The sequence below is a fragment of the Symphalangus syndactylus genome, chromosome 10 (assembly GCF_028878055.3).
Source record: "Symphalangus syndactylus isolate Jambi chromosome 10, NHGRI_mSymSyn1-v2.1_pri, whole genome shotgun sequence".
Taxonomy (NCBI): Eukaryota; Metazoa; Chordata; class Mammalia; order Primates; family Hylobatidae; genus Symphalangus; species Symphalangus syndactylus.
Genome location: NC_072432.2, coordinates 90,578,381 through 90,599,468, shown reverse-complemented (window position 1 = coordinate 90,599,468; position 21,088 = coordinate 90,578,381). Strand labels below are relative to the sequence as shown.

General features: G+C 55.6%; 2 protein-coding genes across 2 annotated transcripts; one reads left to right on the top strand and one right to left on the bottom strand.

Annotated features, from left to right (window-relative positions):
• Positions 1-151: 151 nt before the first annotated feature.
• C1QL4 (complement C1q like 4) lies at positions 152-4,973 on the bottom strand. Its single transcript, XM_055295020.2, has 2 exons — positions 3,726-4,973; positions 152-993 (listed from the first exon to the last, which is right to left on the bottom strand). Exons 1-2 carry the CDS (start codon positions 4,260-4,262, stop codon positions 814-816), a joined length of 717 nt encoding a protein of 238 aa, XP_055150995.1. The 5' UTR covers positions 4,263-4,973; the 3' UTR covers positions 152-813.
• An 11,707-nt stretch (positions 4,974-16,680) lies between these two features.
• DNAJC22 (DnaJ heat shock protein family (Hsp40) member C22) lies at positions 16,681-20,336 on the top strand. Its single transcript, XM_055295019.2, has 2 exons — positions 16,681-17,520; positions 19,130-20,336. The coding sequence occupies exons 1-2, from the start codon at positions 16,681-16,683 to the stop codon at positions 19,313-19,315; spliced, it is 1,026 nt and encodes a 341-aa protein (XP_055150994.2). The 3' UTR covers positions 19,316-20,336.
• Positions 20,337-21,088: the final 752 nt, after the last annotated feature.

The window sequence follows — 21,088 nt, the reverse complement described above, 5'->3', positions numbered from 1 at the left end:
TTTTCTGCCAGAGGCAGGCCTTGCCTGGAATTAACTAAAACTTTGCCTCTGGCAGGGACTGACAGCACGGTAGGAGCCCTTTAGAGGAATGAGGGAAAGTGTCAGCCACTTTCTCCCCAGTCTGTGCACCAAGTTAAGCAGCCACACACAATCCCCCAACCTCTCTTTATTGGAAGAGGCAGCAGCAGCTGTAGCCCCGGGGCCTAGTCCGGATATGGGGGAATGGGGACTGTACAGAATGCGTTTTAAATGCCAGGAAAGAATTCACTGGTTCCTCCAGTTCACAGGAAGGCTGCCAAGGCTGGAGCCTGAGCCTGAAAGTGGAGATGAGGGGAGGAGAGGGTGGCGAGAGAAAGTTGTCGTGACGGAGAACCTGCACTACCCTGTCTGAATGTCTTCCCTTGCCTAAATGGGCTCCTCCTGTTTCTGTTATTTCCCTCGCAAGCTGCGGGGGCTTCCCTCCGGCTTTCTGGGCCTCTGAGTCCCGCTAGTAAAACTGCTCCCCATCTCTGTACAAAAGAGAAAGCCACGACCTCTGCCCCTATGGGGTCCAGCGCGCACTTGGGTGCGGGTGATCCCTCCGGAAGTCGCTCTGCTCCTCCGGCCGGGTCTCCTCCTCTTTCCGGCCACTTATACCCTTGAGCACCAACAGTTCGCCCATTTAGGCCGCCTCCGGGAACGGGAGGGTCCACCCCACCGCCAGGCTCTCAAAGGGTGGGGTGGCGCCTCCGGTGGGGCGGGCTGGAGGTGGGTGAGGACGGGAGAGAAGGGGCGGGAGAGAAGGGGCGAGCGGGGGCACGGGGCGGGGCCGGCTCAGTCGGGGTAGATGATGAAGCCGGAGAAGGTGCTGTACTTGTTGGTGTTGCCGCCGTGCACTTTCCCGCCGTCCAGCTTGATGAAGACCTCGTCGCCCACATCCAGGTGCAGAATGACGCTGTTGCTGGCGTAGTCGTAGTTCTGGTCCGCGTCCTGAGCAATAGCGCTGGCCCGGACCTATCGAGGGAGAAAAACCTGCTCATTCTCTGTGTGGAGCTGGGGTGACGAGAGGGGTCGGGGCGGCTGGGCGTGCGAAGGTGGCCGGGCAGCCGCCGCAGGGGCTGGGGAGGACCAGGGAGGAGGATAGGACATCACGGAGTTGCTCCAGCTCTGCCATTCACTAGCTGTGTGACGCGGAGCAAATTCCACGCCTTTCCTGGACCTCGTGTTGACTTACAAAGTGAGGGACAATAATAGAACCCACCTCATAGGGTGTTAAGATTAAGTGAGTTACTACGTGTGAAGTGTGTTCAGAATGGTGGTTTGCTTTTTTTTTTTTTTTTTTTGAGATGGAGTTTTGCTCTTCTTGCCCAGGCTGGAGTGCAATGGCGCGATCTCGGCTTACTGCAACCTCCCGGGTTCAAGGGATTCTCTTGCCTCAGCCTCCCTAGTAGCTGGGATTACAGACGCCCACCACCACGCCCAGCTAATTTTTTCTATTTTTAGTAGAGACGCGGTTTCACTGTGTTGGCCAGGCTGGTCTCAAACTCCTGATCTCAGGTGATCCACCCACCTCAACCTCCCAAAGTGCTGGGATTACAGGCGTGAGCCACCGCGCCTGGCTCAGTGGTTTCCATTCTTAAATTATTTTTAATACATTTTCAAATTACTATTCTCATTTTAAAAATAAAATTTGCCGGCCAGGCGCAGTGGCTCATACCTGTAATCCCAGCACTTTGGGAGGCCAAGGCCGGCGGATCATCTGAGATCGGGAGTTCGAGACCAGCCTGACTACCACGGAGAAACTCCGTCTCTACTAAAAATACAAAATTAGCTGGGCGTGGTGGTACATGTCTTTAATCCCAGCTACTCTGGAGGCTGAAGTCGGAGAATCGCTTGAACCTAGGAGGCAGCGGTTGCGGGAAGCCGAGATCGCGCCATTGCACTCCAGCCTGGGCAACAAGAGCGGAACTCTGTCTCAAAAAAATAATTAAAATAAAATAAAATAAAATAAATAAAATATAAAAATTTGCCTATAGGATAATTTCTAAAATTCTGAACCGGCTCGGACCTCCTGTCAGTCCTCATGGAGGGTTGGCTTCCCCAGTGGTGGGGCATAGGTGTGCTTGTGCGTGTGCACAGGGTGCGGGCCATGCTAAGGTGCACTGTTGCGCTCTCGCCTGTGGGCGCGGATTTCCCGACCAAGCACCCGCTGGTGCCCAGGCGTGGGGGGTCGTCTTCTGCCAGAACAGGGAGCACTTCCTCCCCTCCGGGCTCATGGCGGTCGCTTCGGGCCTCCAGCCCCCCTTTTCTAGAGAGTCCCACAGGGGCTGGTTATTAACTTATTAATTATTCATCATTATTCTAATCACTATTTACCGTCCCCAGGGCCGCAGCGCCCGCGCCGAAGAATACAGAGTGGGAGCTGCGCGGTCCCCTCCCCCTCTGAAACCCGCACGAATTAGTTACACACTGGCCCCCTCCACCTCCTCCAAGATACCCCGCATAGACCAAGCACACCTACTGGGTGTCATATAAAGATAGACACAGCTCTACTCTCACATCGCACTCCGCACTCACACACACTCCCTGACACACACACATATTCTTTCACTCCATGAGGACGCACAGTCACTCCCTTTCCCCGGGTTCCTGAGGCAGCCCTGCTGGGATGAGATCCCAAAGCAGGTCTGGGGGCAGGCAGAAGCTGCCGCGGTACCAGGCTCCTGCAGGCCTGAAGCTCCTGGGTCGCCACCACCCCCTTCATTCGGGACATCCAGAGGTCACCATTCAGCCCCAACCTCCCTCTGCGGCCTGTGCAGCTCTGGCACCTTCTCCCACCTACCCCACACCTGCGGCCTCTAGTTCCCACTATGTGTGAAATTTTGGTGCTAGAGCTTAGTCCTTGGGGCTATTCCCCGAAAACAGAGGCAACAGTGACTCCAACTGCCCACAAGGGCAGTGAACTGTGGAACCTGGATACTGGAGAGATTGATAGGGAGGGTGTGGGGCCTACAAGACCAGGCCAGGGTCCAAGGCTTTTCTACCTGTCCCTTGCCTCTTTCCTCCCCCAAATCCATTCATTCCAGCCACCTGGCTGACCCTTGAGCTGCCAGGCCACAAACTCAGCTGAGGGCAAGGCTATTCTAGGCCCCCAGCCCTGGGCTGAGCAATAGGACAGCTGATCGGCAGGTGAAGTGAGCAAGCGAATGTTTTCTTCCTTTTATACCTTTTCCTCAAACATCCAACCCGAATGTCCTCAATATGAGAACAGCTGCCGACTTCCTATTGCCTGAGACATGGATTCCATTCTAATTCGAAGGAGGCTAGACTCCAGTTAGCTGGTCCAATGCAAGGCTGAGAGACCCAAAGGCCAGGGGGGCCGCCGCAGAAGAAAGGATAGCCCAAGACAGGACGAGAAAAGAAGCGAGTTGGCAGGGCGAGACACCAACGACATGTGGTGTTGCCCATAGTTGCAATGTGAGGTCGCAGCTGCAGAGACACTCAGGTTTGAGTCCTGAGTTCTAATTCTAACACTATTCCTACACTCCGTGAGGCCCTAGGCAGAAGGTTTTCCTTCTCTGGCCCCCAATTTCCTCTGTGGGTAAATGAAGTCATCTATCGTTCTTGGCAGCCTCGCGTTCCTGGATTTAGTGACGCCGTTTCGGGGAATAATCTCAGGTTGTGGGATGAGCGCGGGGAGATCTAGGAGCGACCAGTCTGAGCTGGGTTGGGGGGGGGCATCTCACCTGTCCGTTCTTCATGAGGTCGGCCCACATGCTGGTGCCGTCGCCCCCGCGCATGAGCACGTGGTAAGCGAAGAAGTAGACGCCTGACATGGGGCAAGTAAACTTGCCGCTGGCTGCCTCATAGGCGTTGCCCACGTTGGTCACCACGTCGTCGAAGCGCAGCACCTCGTAACCCTCGTGGGGCCGCCGCAGGCCCGCGTAGAAAGCAATGCGAGGCACGTAGCCGGCAGCTGGCGCCACTCCGCCCGGACCTGGACCGGGAGGGCCCGGGGGACCTGGCCTGCCGGGTTCTCCTGGGGGCCCTCTTGGACCTGGTGGTCCAGGGGGCCCCCGCAGACCTGCTTTCCCGCGCCGGCCCACCTCTCCTTTGGCGCCTGGCGGGAAGGGGGGCACGGAAGCAGGCGCGCCGTCGGGACCCGGGCCACGGGGCCCATGCGGATCGCACACCATGCGGCAGCGACCCAGCATCTCGTAGTGCGCTGGCCCGCGGGAGCTGTGCACCAGCAGCGGGATGGCCACCAGCAGCAGCAGCACCATGGCCACCCCGACGGCCGCGCCCGCCACCCTCTTGCGGCGGCTCAGCCGCGACGCGGCCAGGGCCAGCAAATCTTCCTCACTCTTGGGCGCAATGGCTGCCGGGGCCCGGGACTCTCCGCGGGCCCAGGAGGCGGTGACCCGCCTTGGGCCTGGGTCTGCACTCCCCCGACGGCTGCCCCCCGCTCCCCTTACCCTGCCTCTGCGGGCTCCCGCCGCGGCGGCGCCGCTCCCCAAGCCGTCCGTCAAGGGGAGGGCCCTCGTGGGTTATGTCAGGGGCAGCTCCCGACGGTCCAGAGCCAGTGGTCTTCTAGTACCCTCCCGTTCAGTCCTAACGATCCTGGGCACCTGAGATCCGCGGCTTCTCGGACGGCTGGTTTCTTACAGATCTGAGATGCCTGCTCTCCAGACCGCTGCTCTCTCAGGGATGGCACTGTGCCTGGGTCCCAGACTGCCCAGATAGACCGCTCCCTGCTGGAGCGGGGACTGCTCCACGCGCTCCGGACGTCCCGGGCTCTGAGCTGCGGGTGCTGCTCACCGGGCGCGATCTCCTAGTAGGTTTTGCGCTCTGCCTCTTGGCAAGCACCGACTCACCTTGCTACCCCTGCTGCGGCCCCAGCCCCTGCTAGAGCCCTGGCCCGCGCCTCTCTCCTGCGGGCGCGGTCCCTCTCCGCCTCCCTAACCTTCCTCCCCTCCCTCCCGGGCGCGGGTGGTGTGAGGCGCCGCGCGGCGGGAGCCACTATAAGCGGCCAGAGGCGGAGCGACCCCTGGTGCCCAGAATGGGAAGTGCGGGGGCGGGGCAGGCAGCGGCCCCCACCCACGTCCTCGCCGCCTCCCCTCCACTCCCCCACCGCCCCTAGGTTCCTTCCCGGCTCTGAGCGGGTTCTTCAGGGTTTCGCGGCCCCCACTGTATCTTTACTTTCACCCTTTACCCTGAGTTTGGCATTCTCAGAGCCCAGAGGAAACCCAAAACAGCGATGGGATAAAGAGGGGTCAAGATACAAACCCTCAGAGAAAACAGGGGTAGATTCCCGGGCTAAAATGAGGGGGAGAGACCTCACAAACAAACGGAAAACAAAATAAGAAGGGCTAGAAAAGATAGAAATTCGCCACCCCACGCACCTCAGCGCCCCTGACCGAATAACCTGGTAAAGGATTCAACTGATACTAGTTGGCCTGAACTGGAAAAGGCAAATATCTAGCCAACTCCACCCCCATCCCTCCGTATTGGGGCGCGGAGCGGAGTGTGTGTGTGTGTGTGTGTGTGTTGTGTGTGTGTGTGGTGTGTGTGTGTGTGTGTTGTGTGTGTGTGTGTGTGTGTGTAGAGAGAGGCAGAGAGAGAGAAAATAAGAGAACAGACCAGCCCGGGGGAGCAAGCAGGAAACTGACAAGAAAGCAGAGAAGGAGCGACATAGAAATCAAAGAGAAGGAAAGCTAGATAGAGATGCAGAGACAGAGACAAAGCTTCGAAAAGAGACGGACTGACAGCCCCAGAGGGGGAGAGGGAGAGACAGAGACAGGAAGAGAGACAGAGCCGGGACAGGTTGACAGATCGAGAGAGAAATGTAAATGGCGCGCTGCAGAGAGACACCCAGGTCCGTGTTTGGACTCCAATGTGACATATCAACCGTGGGGAAGACGCGGGGGCAGGGCGGCTCTGCCAGCAGTGCTAGGCTCTGGGCCTGTGCATTGTGACAGTGTGCTCCAAAGTGTGGAGGTGGCCATGGGATCCTGGCCCTGTGTGTCCCTGGGTGAGTGCGATTGTGGATTGTGTGTTGTCTTTGTGTATGTATATGTGAGGGCTGTTTGAAGGGAGGTATTTATGTTTGTCTTCCTCTTAGTCCCCCAATTTGGAGCCCACAAATGCCATTTTTCCTACCTTGGGACTGAGAATAAAGGAATCTACTGGACAGAGAGGAAGTCAGAAGACAGCTGTCTTCTCATTTGCCCTGCCCAGCTCAGCCCAATGCCACCCCTGCCTTGGTCCCAGACTTATCCAGTCCCAGGAGTCTCTGCCCCTTCCTCCTTCTTCAAGAGTTTGTTGTTAGATGAAACCCAGAGAAGTTGGATCCCACACAATGGGTATTTGGGGTGGGGGTTGAAGTTGGTCCTGCAAATTAATGTAAGTAAAATGCAGATTAGGTGCTAGGCACCCTCCTGTAACAGGGGACTGTATCTGTCTTTCAGAGCAGCCAAGACATTGCTAGACACAGGCATTGCTAGATCAGAGTCCGGAGAAAAAGCTACTGGCTGCATCCTTTCTTAGGGCCTGGGCCCTCTGGGAAAATGTCTTGCTCACAGGGACCCCGGAGGCTAGGAAAACAGGCTCTAGGGCTGGTAAAAAGTGGGGGCATTTGGAGACCCTGGAGGTGAGCAGCTGCAAAGGCCTCTTAGAGACCAGGATAAGCCAGGACTGTCATGTATGGGAATACATTGTGTAAGATGGAGGGCACAGGGCACACCAGGGCATGATTATTGGATGGAGAGTGATTTCCTCCTCTCTTGTTTTCTGTACTCCTTCCTTTCACCCCCGACCCCCGCCTCATAATGATGCTGGGAGAGAGAGGTTCCTAAGGCTGGGCCTGTGTTGGGGGTTGGGGGAGGCCCCTACATGTCTGCAAGGAGTGGGAGAGAAAGGATTGGCAGTCAGTGGGGGAGGGGCCTCCTCCTCCAACCATAAATACAAATTTTATTCAAGGTCTTTGTCGCCATTTGTCTTCCTCGGGGGGCTGAGGGCCCTGTCAGCCCTCTGCATGTCTAATTCCGGATCTGCTCCCCCAGGCTGGATGATGGATGGATCAGAGAGCAGGCCCAGGCTCACACCAGCCTCCCCTGCCTGATCCTCAGGCCCCATCCACCCCAGGTCCTGACTCCTCTCCCTCCCTTTGCCCTCCCTCCACTCACCAGAGGCCCCCTCTGCCCAGCCGCGCTCCTCACTCCACTCATTCTACTCACCAAGGCCCCTCTTTTAAGTCCCTCACTCAGCCCCTTTCAGCTCCCAGTCCTCTTCTCTCTAGAGCTTCCCCTCTCCTCCCATCCCCAGCCCAGGCTGTGAGCTGTGGTGACCAGCAGGGCTGCAGGCAGCAGCAGATCTGTGTGGTGGGGGGAGCCGCCTTGGCTCACAGGGAGCTGAGGGGCCAGCTCCATGAATTTATTCATGTTCTGTTGCTCTTTTCCCACACTCTGGAATGAAGCTGCCAGCTCACCAGGTCCTTATTGCTTCCCCTGCAGCTGCCACATTCTGCCAAGAAGGGACCTGGGTGGGGCCAAGGCCAGCCTGTGCACCTGGGGCCAGAAGCCAAGTGTCTGGGCTCGAGGGAATGCTGGGGCCCAGGCCGGGGTCTGGGACAATTTACCCAGAACTCCTCTGGCAGCCAAACTGGGAAGCCCCAGGGAGCTGGTATGATTGGGAATGGGAAGTAGGTAGAGAAGAGTGTGCTGCAGGACAAAGAAGGGGCAGTGGAAGTGGGGGGCAGAGTTGGCAGGGGGAGGGGAGAGGAGAGGAAGCCTTTAACAACAGTTTCCTAGGCTCCCCCATTTAAAGGTTAATGCAGCCTTCAGACAGACCAGTCTGCCCTTGACTCTGCATTAACCTTGATCCTAACCCCTATTTATAAACTTGACTCCTCTTCAATCCTAAAATGAATTTTAACTCCATAAACTGACCCTAAATGGAATGCCTCCTTCACCTGTCCTGGAACCCAGGGGGATCCCCAGAATCCCCGCCAGGGCTATAGCTAGGTGTGTGTCAGAGTTCTGAGGAAGAGGCTTTGGATTAGCATGTGATTAGCATATGATTTGCATGTGATATGTGCCTTCTACTCTGCGGAAGTTTTCATGTTAAAATTTTATGAAGTCTAGTGGAAAGGTCCTGGCTCCTTGAAAGTTCTCTCTTTTTGTTCTTCTCTCACACTTATTGTCACTGACCCAGACCCCCTCAAGGGAAGAAAGGGGGTGAAGAGGTGAGCAATAGAGGGCCCTTGGGAGGGAAGCTACCGGCAGCATGATATGCCTCCATCACTTGAACGATCCTCAGCTTCCTCATCACTAAGAGAAGAGAAACCTCCTCTCTGCCTGACATTTTATCAAGATCTAAGGAAACACTTTTTTTTTTCCCTTGTACTCTCTCCTTCCTCCCCTTCAGGGCCAGTCACGGTGTGGCTCTCCCTACTCATTCCCACACTCTGGCTTTCAACTCCCACATTGAAGATCACATGGGTCTGGAAGCAGCCTGGGTTGCCTGGTAGCAGTCCTCTACCACTGAGGACAAGGGGATCCACGTGAGAGGACGGGACGGCATGGAAAGGGAAACAACATTATTGAGTCCTTATTGTATTTTAGGGCTTTAACATGCAACTTCTCATTGCATCCTCACAGCACCCTTTAGAGTTAGATCTATTGTCCCCATTTTAAAGGTAAAAAAACTGGGGCCCAGAAAGGGGAAATGGCTTGTCCATTATCACCCTGTAAGGGATAGTACTGGAAGTAGACTTATGACCTCCTGGCTTCCTTCTCAGTTCCCTATTGGAGACAAATGGCACCCAAAGCAGTGGAAGAGTGAGAAAGGCAGGCCGGGAGTGGGCAGTGAGATTTGAATGGCTTCCGGGAGACTTTTGTATGTGAGGCCAAAAGGGTTGGGTCTTGGCTCCGTGTATCCCCCACCCCCCACCCTGACACTGTTGAGCATGATGCCCAACAGGTGCTCAACTGTTGGCTAAAGGATGGCCAAAGTTAGTTTCAGAGAACAACTGTCCAGATGGAGGAAGAGAGGGCAGAGAAAAGGGAGGCAAAGGAAAACGATGCGAGTCAAAGAAAATTTGCTTAAGGGACAAAAGGGAAGCCTGAAGCCGGCTGTTCTCCGACCGCAGCTGGGAAAACCGTCCCAGCCCAAGAACCTGCTCATGGTTTGCCTCCTGCAGAGACTACCCGCCTGCCTCTGCCTTCAGGGCCAGGCCCAGGGCTCCCACTCATCAGCCAGTGCCTCTGGCACCAAAACTCAGGGCAACCTTAAGTTCAAAGTGTCGCACCGGGGTCCACAGGGCTGAAGACCAGCCCCTGGCTTCCCAGAGAGTGGGTAAAGACTGCTTCCAAGGTGTCTATCAGGCCAGAGCTGTTGCTGACTTACTTCCGCAGCCCTCCACCCCTGGCCAGGTGCTACACCTAGTCTTTGCCTCCCCCACCTCCCTTTGTGCCCCCCTTTGCCTCCACCGCTTGCCAGCTCCAGCCTCCAGTTAATGAAATGTGGGGATCGGCTGCACAGAGAGCTGTCAGACCCCTCATTTCTCCTCTGGGATATTGACTCCGGGTCTGGGAGACCCACAGGTGAAAGGAGGAGGGTGGGGTGCGGGAAGCTGAGGTAGGGGCGCAGGCTGATGAGAGCCCAGAGACCAGGAGGTAGTGCTAAGCTCCAAGTCTCGAGGGCTTGGCTAAGCGAGGAAGGCCCTAGGATGCTCTTTCTGCTTGGGGTCCCCAGCTTTTCTCTGACGAGCAGGATACTTAACGAGCCCCAACCCACCGCACCCGGACCTGGACCCCGAACTAGCACCCCAGGCGAGCTGGACTTCAGTGAGCGCCGAGCGCAGCGCCTCGGAGCCGGAGACCGCGGCCCGGTGCTTCCTCCCATCTTCTTCCATCCCTTCCCTCTTGCTCCCCCTCCCTCCTCCACTCCCTCCCCGGCGGCCGCGGCCTTTATTAGGGATTCCGCGGCTGTCGGTCCCGCCATCCATCCTGTCCGCCGGCAATTAGGCGGCCAGACAAAGAGCAGCTTCGGATGGATGAGGGTCCCGACGGATCGGAAATGTGAAGGGTCAGCGCTGCCGCCCGCGGCGCACCCCGCTCCCCCTTCCGCATAATCACCGGCCGCCCGTCACTCAGCCGGCCGCCCAGGGAGCTCCTGGGCCCGGCCCGGGAGAGGGCGGAGTGCGGCTGCAGCCTAGGCGCCCAGGACAGGGCGAGGGCGGACCTGCGGCAGGAGCGCCTCCTGCGGGGCAGTGGAGGACTGCGGCCTGAGGCATTTGCCGAAGGGTGGGGGATTACGGCCCCGGGCGCTCCCCGAAGGGAAACTGGGGCTAGCGGCTTGGGGCCTCCCAGTGGGGAAGAGGGAACAAAAGCTGCGGAGACCCGAGGCCCGGGGTCCAGGGCGCCCCCTGCTGGGAAGCTGGGGACCAAGCCTTAGAGGTCCGGCAGGTACAGATGGAACCAGGCCCAGGGCGACCCCTCCTAGGTAAACCAAGGGTTTCTAGCCTGGCGCGCCTCCTACCGGCTTTGAATGACACTGCGCTTCTATGCCGGCTCCGTTCAGTGAAATCCAACCAATCCGCATCGACTCAAAAAAGGCTCCAAGTACTGGCGAACCCGAGGGGAGTCGAGAGGGAGTTCAAGGAGTCCAGGTTTTACTGCAGATTCTTTGGCGCTAGCTCCCAGCTGACAAATCAACATCTCAATCTGACAATTAGTGGTCGAGATGGGGGGTGAGGGGTTCTCACAGCCCCGGCCGCTTAGCCCTCCCGGCGGGAGGCAGAGGGGTGGGCGGTGCTGGCAGTGATGAACGACTCCAGGGGGGCCCGGGGCCCAGAGCACGCATTCATTACTCGACTGACAGGCGGGTGGCCGGCCGGGCGGGCTGCGAGTGGACGTGCCGGGAAAGAGGCCAGTAGCAGGAGGGGGCTAAGGCAAGAGTTTAACAGTTCCACTGCTCCATCTGCTCCCGGTCCTTCGCCTTGACCCTGGGACTTGACTTCCTTGAGCTCGGCCTCCCAGTTGTTGGAACTGGCCCTGGCTGGGAAGCAAGGGCCGGGACCTAAGCCCTTTTCTGGGGTTAGGTGATTTAAGATCTGAGATGTCAAGGAAGGGTATTAGGCAGGTCTCAAGACTAGGCGCTTCGGCCTGACCTCTGAGAAACTGTGCGTGACTGTGCACTCAGAGATGGTGTGTATGACAGGGATTGATGAGTGTGGATCGCACGTGGGGGTCAGTGACTGCGTGTCAGTACCAGGTATGTGTCAGTATGATTTTGTCAGTGGAGGTGTGAGATTCCCGTCTGAGGATGAGCCACCCGTCTGAGGATGAGCCACCACCCCTCCCTGTGTGTCCGTCTCCCCACTACCCCCCAGCTGGCTGTCAGCTCTGTCTCCAGTTATGGAGGAAATGGCAGTGCGCACGGTGACAGCTGAGGTGTGCTGCTGGGGTGGGGGGTGGAGGTGGTGCTAGATGTTAACTGTGAGAGTGCTGGTCAGGACAGCTGCTCCCTTCCAGCACCTTCACCGCTAACATCCCTACCCCAAGGGTCTTGAAAGTAGTGGATTTTTTTTTTTTTTTTTTTTTTTTTTTTTTTTTTTTTGCCAAAGTTTGGACACCTAGTTGCTATGCCCTGGGGAACAAAGTGATTACTGCCAAAGTTGTCTAGCCCATACCCCTACACATACACATACACGAGGTCTCCAAATGTAAGATGTGATCTCCCACCCATGTGGCCTCCCTAGGCTGGTGGTGGCCAGAGAGGAGTTGGTAGATGTTGAGCAGATGCCTGTGTGATGCTCAGGAAGAGAGAGGCTGACCTTCAGACCTCCAAGGCAGCCTATCTCTTTGGAGCCTGTACTAGCAGCCTCTGAGACCCTAACCTTTTGGGTCTCAAGTCCAAGTTAATTACTGGTTTATGCCTTGGGAGGATAATGCTAACTGCACTCTAATTCCTCTCCATAATTACTCTCTTCAGTTTGGCTTGGTCTCCACTCTCAACCTCATTCTCAAAAACACCAAGAAGTTGAACCTGGCCTCCTCCCAGCCCTGAACCTCATGGGTTTACAGTGCAGAGAGCTGGGCTGACTCTGAATCTCTGGCCCCGTGTTTTGTTCAGCAAGACCCCTTCCCTTTGTCTTGTTGTTCCTTGGGGCTAGGGTATCTCCTGGAGCTTCTGTATCTTTATCTCTGTAAACGTCTTATTATTTTTTTTCGGGGTCTCACTCTGTCTCCCAGGCTGGAGGGCAGTGGCTCGATCTTGGCTCACTGCAATCTCCATCTCCTGGATTCAAGAGATTCTCCTGCTTCAGCCTCCCGAATACCTGGGACTACAGGCTCCACCCGGCTTTTTTTTTTTTTTTTTTTTTAAGTAGAGACAGGGTTTCACCATGTTGACCAGGCTGGTCTCGAACTCTTGATGTCAGGTGATCCACCCACCTCAGCATCCCAAAGTACTGGGATTACAGGTGTGAGTCACGGCGCCCAGCCTTTGTACCGTCCTTTGTGTCTGCATATTTCCACATTTAGGAATCTTCCAAATTTGTCTTCCTACATTTTGGGGGGCTCTCTCTTTGTTCCTCTTGGGGCTCTTCTCTCTAAGAATACACCAGCCCAGCAGAATACCCCACGGACACTGGAGTAGGAGAAGGAGGAGGGCTTTCTTCCTGCCCCCATCCAGAGGTGATTGCTAACCCAAGGATGGTCACACCGTGTCAGGGCTCGGGCACGCGCGGGTCACTTCACATTCTGGGCACAGACGCCTGGTCGATGCCCTGCTGTCCCTCCCTCCTCCCAACCTCCCTCCTCCTGGCCCCCGCCCCCTCCGCCCGCCTGGAAAAGGCAAATTTGACATTTTTAAATCCCGAGCCTTAGAGGGATCGATGCGGCCCGGGGGCCCCGCCCGGGGTCGATATTCCTGATTGGGAAGCGGCCGCTTCGCGGAGCCCGCGTGTAAATCACCTGGGCTGGGGGAGGGGGCGTGGGGAGCCTACCACGTTCCAGGCTCGCGAAGCCAGAAGGGGTCGGGACCCGGGCGGGACCCGAGGGCGACGGAATGAGAACGACAGGCCTTAGAGAACCAGAGAGAAGCCCGCCCAGGGCCTCCCCCTCCCCCGCTCAGCCGTGCCAACTCCTCCGGCAGGCTCCAGTCTCGCTTCAGCGGCCGCCACCCTTCGTTGCCCCTGGAGCCGCCAGGGAGACCAGCCATGCGGCGGCTCCTCTCCGGCCGCTCCCGCGGGGCCGGGGCTTCGGCGGCTGCTGTCACAGAGCCGACAGGCCGGGCCGGCCGGGAAGGGGCGGGTGGCTGGGGAGAGGCGGCGGGGTGAGGCTGGCTCAGGGCTGGCACTCAGTAGGCGCGCAACACATGTTTGCCGAATTGAGAGTCTGGGACACCGAGCGGCGCAGGGCAGAGGGTCGGAGGGCACGGGCGGGGTAAGAGATGGCCCAGACCGGGTGAGGGCAGAAGCCTCACTCACGGGGGGAGAAGGCACTCGAGGTCGCTCTGAGGACCGCTGGGCTGGGATAGACCACCCAGCCCCCGCCAGGGAGACCCGGGTAGTAAAGAACAAGACAGAATGGGACAGGCAGGAAAGTTTGGACGCCACCTACAAGCGCCTCCGCCACCCCAGCCTCCGATCCTTGTCACTCTCTGCTAGGGAAACTGAGGCAGCCGATGCTGAGAAAAGCCAAAAAGGTTAAAAGCGGGGTCAGCGGCGAAGCTGGGGCAGCAACCAGAATTCCTGCGTGGGTTTCTGGATTCCGAAGGGAAACTGGGGCTAGCGGCTTGGGGCCTCCCAGTGGGGAACCCCATTTGCGGGTAATGCACCACCTCGCCCCGCACCATAGCTCAGACCCTTTCCTCTCGCTGCAGTTTGTCAGATCCCCCCACCTCCCACTCTGCACCAGTTTATAAAACAACAGTTTGGGGAAAACAATCCGGGCGGAGTGACGGCCCCGTAATTGTGACAAAGTGAGTGCGGGCGGCTGGAGAGAGCGCTAGGGCGGGAGTGCCGCAGGGCGAGGCGGAGGCAGGGGCGCCTCCCCCCGCCCTGCCGCCCCCTCGTTCTTATTCCGGTCACCTCCCATCCCTCTCCTTGACTCTTCTCCAATTCCTCTTCTCCCGGCCCCTCGCGCCTTCCTTCGCTTGTTCCTCCATCGCTCTTCCCTTTCCTCCCGGTAACAGCTCTTCTCCCGCTCCCCCGACCCCATCGCCCCTCCTCCGGTGCGCTTTTTCCTCCCTCACTTCTCCCCTCTCCTCTGCCCTCCACTCGTTTCTTCAGCTTTTCCTCGCGCTTACATTGCCCTTGGGCCCCTGGCTCTCCCCGCACAATCCGCTTCTCTCCCTCCCCACTTCTTCCTTCCTGAGATCGAACCCTGAACCCCTTCCCGACCCCCACTCTCTGGGCCGCCAGCGCAGCCTCGCATTCCTGGGTTCCTCGGGCCGTAAACCTGGGGACGCGCTGCGGCTTCGGGTGCCCCGGCGGCCAGCCCCTTCCCTCTCCCTTGTATGGCTGCCGCCCCCGCCCCACCACCTGAGCCGGGAGATAGTTTGTTTGTTCGGCAGCCGCCGCCGCCCGCCCTGTTTGCAAAGCTTAGCGCGCCGTCGCGCAGTGCGGGCCCAATTAAGTCTCATTCATTATTCAGCGCTCCTGTCCGCCCCCGCCCCCAGCAGTCTGAGGCGTCTCTTTGGGGCCCCTCCCAGCCTAGGCCCCTCAGTGAGCCCTAAGAGGTCATATGGAGAGCAGCATTTCCTCTCCAGGCCGAGATGAGGGCTGAGGGCGTTTGGAGGGAAGCGCTCTGCCTACTGCCGGGAGGTGACACCCGCGAGGCCGACCGTCCCCCGAAGCCCCCGCAAGTCCAGACTGGGGGACCTCGGAGATCCACGAGATTTCCAGAGAAGGAAATTGAGGCCCAAGAAGCTGCATGACTTAGCCAAAGTCACGGAGTAGAACCCGGGATTGGAGCCCGAGACATTGAAATGAAGGCGTCTTGCATTGCAGCTCCGTGGCAGCGCAGAGGCGCAGGAAGGCAGACTACCCTGAGCCTCGGGCTGCGGCCTCACCCTCCTGGTCGAGCCTCCTGCCCTCCAACCCTCTGCTCCCGTTTCTCCCTCTGGTTCACAGCCCGCAGAACAGAGCAGCCCTGGATTGGGAAGCTCCTCAGGTCTCAGGCTCAGGTGCAGAAGCAGAGCCCCTAACTGGAAGGCTCGGAGGTGGACCGGTGAGGCAAGCCCTGTGGGGGGTTGAGGACAGCTTGGGTTGGGTGTCCCTCCCTGCAGCCTGTCCGTGGATGTCTCTGCCTTAAGGGAATTGGAGGCGGAACCACCCAGTCTTGAAGGTCAACGGAGCGTGAAGAGAGGAGCGTGCAGCTTGAGGTGAGGGAGGAGTCACCTTTCTATTTGTGGGGGTGGGAAGAGGTAATCAAGGACACGTTCTTGCATTTACAGGAGTTTGTCCTTTTTTTAGCACTACAGATAGGAGAGTCCCTTGCCCCTGCCAGGCAGCCCCTCCATAGGGGCAGCCCTGTGCTGCTGTGCCCCGGTACCCTTCACAAGGTGTCTGGGGACCGCCCGGACCCGCCCTTCCGTCGGCGGCAGCGCCACCTGGCGGCCATGGTGCCGTGGTGTGGGAGGTGCTGGGCCTGGCCTGGGCACTGAGCCCACTCGAGCTGCAGGCCTTGCACCGAGTTTCCTCGCGAGGGCGGGCGGGAGGAGTCCCAGGCGGGAATGTGATCCCGAGGGGGCCGGGGAGGGCCCTGGGGAGGAGCCTGGCCTGGGGAGGCCGGACTTCCGTGACACAACAGACACAAAAGACAAAGTCCATTTGGATGGAAGTGGGAGCAGGGCGAGACGGGCCATTTTCACTCTGTGGTCAAAGGAAATGACTCGTCTGACTCGGTCTGGGAGCGGGGCACCCAGGTACGGCCACTTAATTTGGCACTAGCGGGTGCTGGCTGGTGGTCGCTCCAGATAGAGGGGACACTGGCAGGCACGCTTGGCGTCCGATTTGATATTGTGAGGATTCGTCCAGCTGCTGTGGAGTGGCTTTCCAAGCCGGCCTCCGAAAGAGGTGGGTGAGTCGTGGGGTGCTAAGGTCTAGGTCAAACGTAGTTTTCCAGGATATTTTAAGAAAGGGAATTCAGGACCCCTTTCAAGTTTGACCTGTGGGAAAATCTCATGGCCTGGAGAGTTAGGAAGGCAGGAGAGTGGCTAAAGCCTGGGCCAGATGTGGGAGGGCAGCCACAGTTGGAGTTAAGTCAGGGGTAAGGCAGAGGCTTTCAAAATGTGTGGGAACTTTGGAAAGGCATCCAATGCAGCCCTGCCCCTCCACACAGCCCCCCCATAAGTCATTTGGGGTCACTGGTCTCAGGGGAAGTCTGAAATTTAAACAGCTTTCTCCTCTAAATCTGGAGTCACTGTGGTTGTAAAGAATGGGACTGAGGTGCTAGGACAAGGGGTGTGAGATAAATAGCACTGGCGACTCAGGCAGATCTGTACTCGACTTTTATTGGAAAGAGAAATGGTTGCTGTGTTGGAGCCTGGACATCCTCTTATGACTCTACTTTTTCCCATCTCTTAGGGTCTAAGGATAACTCTGGGGCCATGACAGCCATGATTCTCACAGAGGACCCCGAGACTTCTGTGCTGCGAGTAACCGGACTTGTTCTGAGACCTTTGCCCTAGAGGATGGCGAAGGGGCTCCTGGTGACCTATGCCCTCTGGGCTGTGGGGGGCCCTGCTGGGCTCCACCACCTGTACCTGGGAAGGGACAGCCATGCCCTGCTCTGGATGCTGACCCTGGGGGGAGGTGGGCTGGGCTGGCTCTGGGAGTTCTGGAAGCTCCCAAGCTTTGTAGCTCAGGCCAACAGAGCCCAGGGACGGAGGCAGAGCCCCGGAGGGGTGACACCCCCTCTGAGTCCCATTCGCTTTGCTGCCCAGGTGATAGTTGGCATCTATTTTGGCCTCGTGGCACTGATTAGCCTTTCTTCCATGGTCAACTTCTATATTGTGGCCCTCCCACTGGCAGTTGGCTTAGGGGTCTTGCTGGTGGCTGCTGTTGGCAACCAGACCTCAGACTTTAAGAACACTCTGGGGGCAGCATTTCTCACTTCACCTATCTTCTATGGCCGCCCCATAGCCATACTGCCCATTAGCGTGGCCGCCAGCATTACAGCTCAGAAGCATCGCCGCTACAAAGCTTTGGTGGCATCAGAGCCGCTCAGTGTGCGGCTCTACCGTCTGGGCTTGGCTTACCTTGCTTTCACAGGCCCACTGGCATACAGTGCCCTCTGCAACACAGCTGCCACCCTCAGCTATGTGGCAGAAACCTTTGGCTCCTTCTTGAATTGGTTCAGCTTCTTCCCCCTTCTTGGCCGCCTCATGGAGTTTGTCCTCCTTCTGCCTTACCGGATCTGGAGGCTACTGATGGGGGAGACTGGCTTCAACAGCAGCTACTTCCAGGAGTGGGCGAAGCTCTATGAGTTTGTTCACAGTTTTCAGGATGAGAAGCGTCAGCTGGCTTACCAGGTAAGACTTTCTTCCCTCAGTCCTGTCTGGTGGCTCTGGTGGCCCTCATGTGGAAGTACTCTACTTATGTCTGTTGGCCAGGTGCTGGAAGGATATTCTGGCTTCTTTGGATATCTGTGTGCAATGGACAAAGGTTACAGAGGCTGTAATAGTGAGTAGGAAAAATATGTTGTATATTATTTACTTTCTATTGAGGTACAACATACATAAATTGCACTAATTTTATGTATACCCGACTCAGATCAAGGGATGGAACATTTCCAGCACTCAGAAGTTTCTTTTATTCCCCTTCTCGGCCTATACTCCCACCTTCAGAGGTCATCTCTATTCAGACTTTCATCACCATACATTAGTTTTGCTCATTCCTCTTCTTCTTCTTTTTTTTTTTTTTTTTGAGATGGAGTCTCGCTGTGTAGCCCAGGCTGGAGTGCAGTGGCACGATCTCAGCTCACTGCAACCTCTGCCTCCCCGGTTCAAGCGATTCTCCTGCCTCAGCCTCCCGAGTAGCTGGGACTACAGGCATGTGACACCATGTCTGGCTAATTTTTGTATTTTTCATAGAGACAGGGTTTCGCTATGTTGGCTAGGCTGGTTTCCAACTCCTGACCTCAGGTGATCCACCCACCTTTGCCTCTCAAAGTGCTGGGATTACAGGCGTCAGCCACCATGCCCAGCCCGTTTGCTCATTCTTGAGCTCCAAATAAGTGGAACCATCCAGTATGTGTTCTTTTGTATTTGGCATCTTTCATCTTTCATTCAACATCATGTTTATGAGATTTATTCCTCTTGATTTTTTTATATATTTTTTGAGACAGAGTTTCGCTCTTGTTGCCTAGGCTGGAGTGCAATGGCGCGATCTCAACTCACTGCAACCTCCGCCTCCCGGGTTCCAGTGATTCTCCTGCCTCAGCCTCCCGAGTAGCTGGGATTACAGGCATGCATCACCATGCCCGGCTAATTTTGTATTTTTAGTAGAGACGGGGTTTCTCCGTGTTAGTCAGGCTGGTCTCGAACTCCCGACCTCAGGTGCTCTGCCCGCCTCGGCCTCCCAAAGTGCTAGGATTACAGGCATGAGCCACCATGCCCGGCCATTATTCCTCTTGTTACTTGCAATTGTAAATTGTTTGTTTTCACTGTTACGTAGTATCCCATTGTATGATTATACCACAGTTAACTTATTCACTCTATTGTTAATGAACATTTGGGTTGTTTACGGTTTGGGGCTATTATAAATAAAGCTGCTATGAGCTTTCTTGTACATGTCTTTGGTGGACATATATACATTTATGTCTTTTGTGGGGAAGAGATCTTGCCAGGGATATGAAGTTCCAGGTTGGAAAATGGGCAGTTGTGATTAATGGCTCTTGCCATGAGATCTAGAGCTTGTCTATGTTTCAAAAGGCTGGAATTCTTTTTTCAAAAATAATTTTCTTCTTTTATTATCACTCTATAAGGCTGGAATTCTAACCTGAGCTGCTGGACCTTTCCCACGGGCAAGTAGAAGCCAATTCTAGCGATATGATAGCCTGATTTAGCAAAGGTGCAAGGAGAGGCCCAGGTACCCTGACAACTTGGGGGATTCTAATTTGTCATCTTCTGTTTCCATAAGGTTTTGGGCCTCTCAGAAGCGGCAACAAATGAAGAAATACATCGGAGTTACCGGGAGCTAGTGAAGGTCTGGCACCCAGACCACAACCTGGACCAGACAGAGGAGGCACAGAGGCACTTCCTGGAGATCCAGGCTGCATATAAAGTCCTGAGTCAACCCAGGAAGCCCAGGAGATCCCGGAGGTGAAAAGAAACGTCCCCCTGAGGATTGATCCTTCCTAGCAGAGCTGGGCAACTTGTCCCAAATCTAGCTTTGCCCACGAATGGCATCCCAACAGAGTTAAAGAAACTGCTTGCAGGGGCCGGGCGTGGTGGCTCACACCTGTAATCCCAGCACTTTGGGAGGCCGAGGCGGGCAGATCACGAGGTCAGGAGTTCAAGATCAGCAGCCTGGCCAACATAGTGAAACTTCATCTCTACTAAAAATACAAAAAATTAGCCAGGGGTGGTGGCAGGCACCTGTAGTCCCAGCTACTCGGAGAGGCTGAGGCAGGAGAATGGCGTGAACCCGGGAGGCGGAGCTTGCAGTGAGCCGAGATCGCGCCACTGCACTCCAGCCTGGGTGACAGAGCGAGACTCCGTCTCAAAAAAAAAAAAAAATAAATAAAAAATAAATAAATAAATAAATAAATAAATAAATAAAAGAAACTGCTTGCAGGGGACATGAGAAAACTTTAATGGGGTGAGAAAAGGTTGTGGTAGAAGAATGTGTTTATATTCTGAATTTCTGAATTCTTGGCTATTGCATTCTTGACAATTTTTCTTAAAACCAGAGAGTGAAAGGCATATTATAAAACAATCAAATATCTTTTAGAGTATGGACAACTATTATATATCAATAAAAAATTAATTAGAAAAAATATATCTTTTCGAGAACACACCACCTTATCCCACCCATGATATATTTATGTGTGATGGAGAAAGGTTATTTAACTATTTTTTTAAATGTGTAAAGCAGCAGGGCATGGTGGCTTACGCCTGTAATCCCAACAGTTTGGGAAGCTGAGGTGGGAGGATCACCCGAGGTCAGGAGTTCAACACCAGCCTAGCCAACCGACATAGTGAAACCCCATCTCTACTAAAAATACAAAACTTAGCCAGGCATGGTGGCGCACGCCTGTAGCTCCAGCTAGTCGGGAGGCTGAGGCAGGAACATCACTTGAGCCCGGGAGGTGGAGGTTGTAGTCAGCTGAGATTGAGCCGCACTGTACTCCAGCCTGGGCGGCAGAGCGAGATTCTGTCTCAAAAATTAAATAAATAAATAAATAAATGTGTAAAGCACTATGTTAGGAGATTGAAGCAAAAATATGAAGGTTCTAGTATTCCCAAGCTGTCCTGTGATAAGAGAGATTTGATCTTTTCTGTAGATGGGGTGAGACTAGGATTAAATTTCAAAATTTGAGAAAAATATTTTCATTCCATTTATGGGAGAACTTTCTAGCACCTACACTTTCTCCAAAAAGGAACAAGCTACTGTGGAGTGGGGAGTAGTTCTTTCTCCTCTAGTTAGAGGAGGATTTTTGGAGAGCTCTCAGACTTTACATAGGTGGTTGGACTGGCTGACTTCTCAGGTCTTCCCAGTATTTGAGGTCTGATACCCTACTCCTAGAAGCATACAATCTGATGGGAGATAATGACACAGGCACACAGATATCAAAGCCCTTGTTCAGTGTTTTGAACTAAATGTCATAAGAGCTGTAAATAGTGTATTGGGACATTGGAGGAGGGACAGATAACATTGTTTTATGGGGACTCAGATTCATGATTTTATATGTCATATGTCCCTTTGGGGACTTTGGGGAACCCTAGGGAACCAGCAGCTAGAGCATCTCAAGGGGGCCTTATTCAATTCTAGGTAACTAGCCAGGTGTGAAAGAAAGGGCCCAGGGTGTCTCACTATGCAGAGGAAGATTGGAGACCAGGAACATGATTTTAAATTATGTGCCTTTACTGCAGCTTT

Excerpts from the sequence above, each read along its gene's own strand:
- C1QL4 (XM_055295020.2), bottom strand. The coding sequence starts at position 4,262 with ATGGTGCTGCTGCTGCTGGTGGCCATCCCGCTGCTGGTGCACAGCTCC. Across the intron at positions 994-3,725 it reads ACCTCATGAAGAACGGACAG|GTCCGGGCCAGCGCTATTGC; the intron begins GTGAGATGCCCC and ends CTCCCTCGATAG.
- DNAJC22 (XM_055295019.2), top strand. The coding sequence starts at position 16,681 with ATGGCGAAGGGGCTCCTGGTGACCTATGCCCTCTGGGCTGTGGGGGGC. Across the intron at positions 17,521-19,129 it reads AGCGTCAGCTGGCTTACCAG|GTTTTGGGCCTCTCAGAAGC; the intron begins GTAAGACTTTCT and ends TGTTTCCATAAG.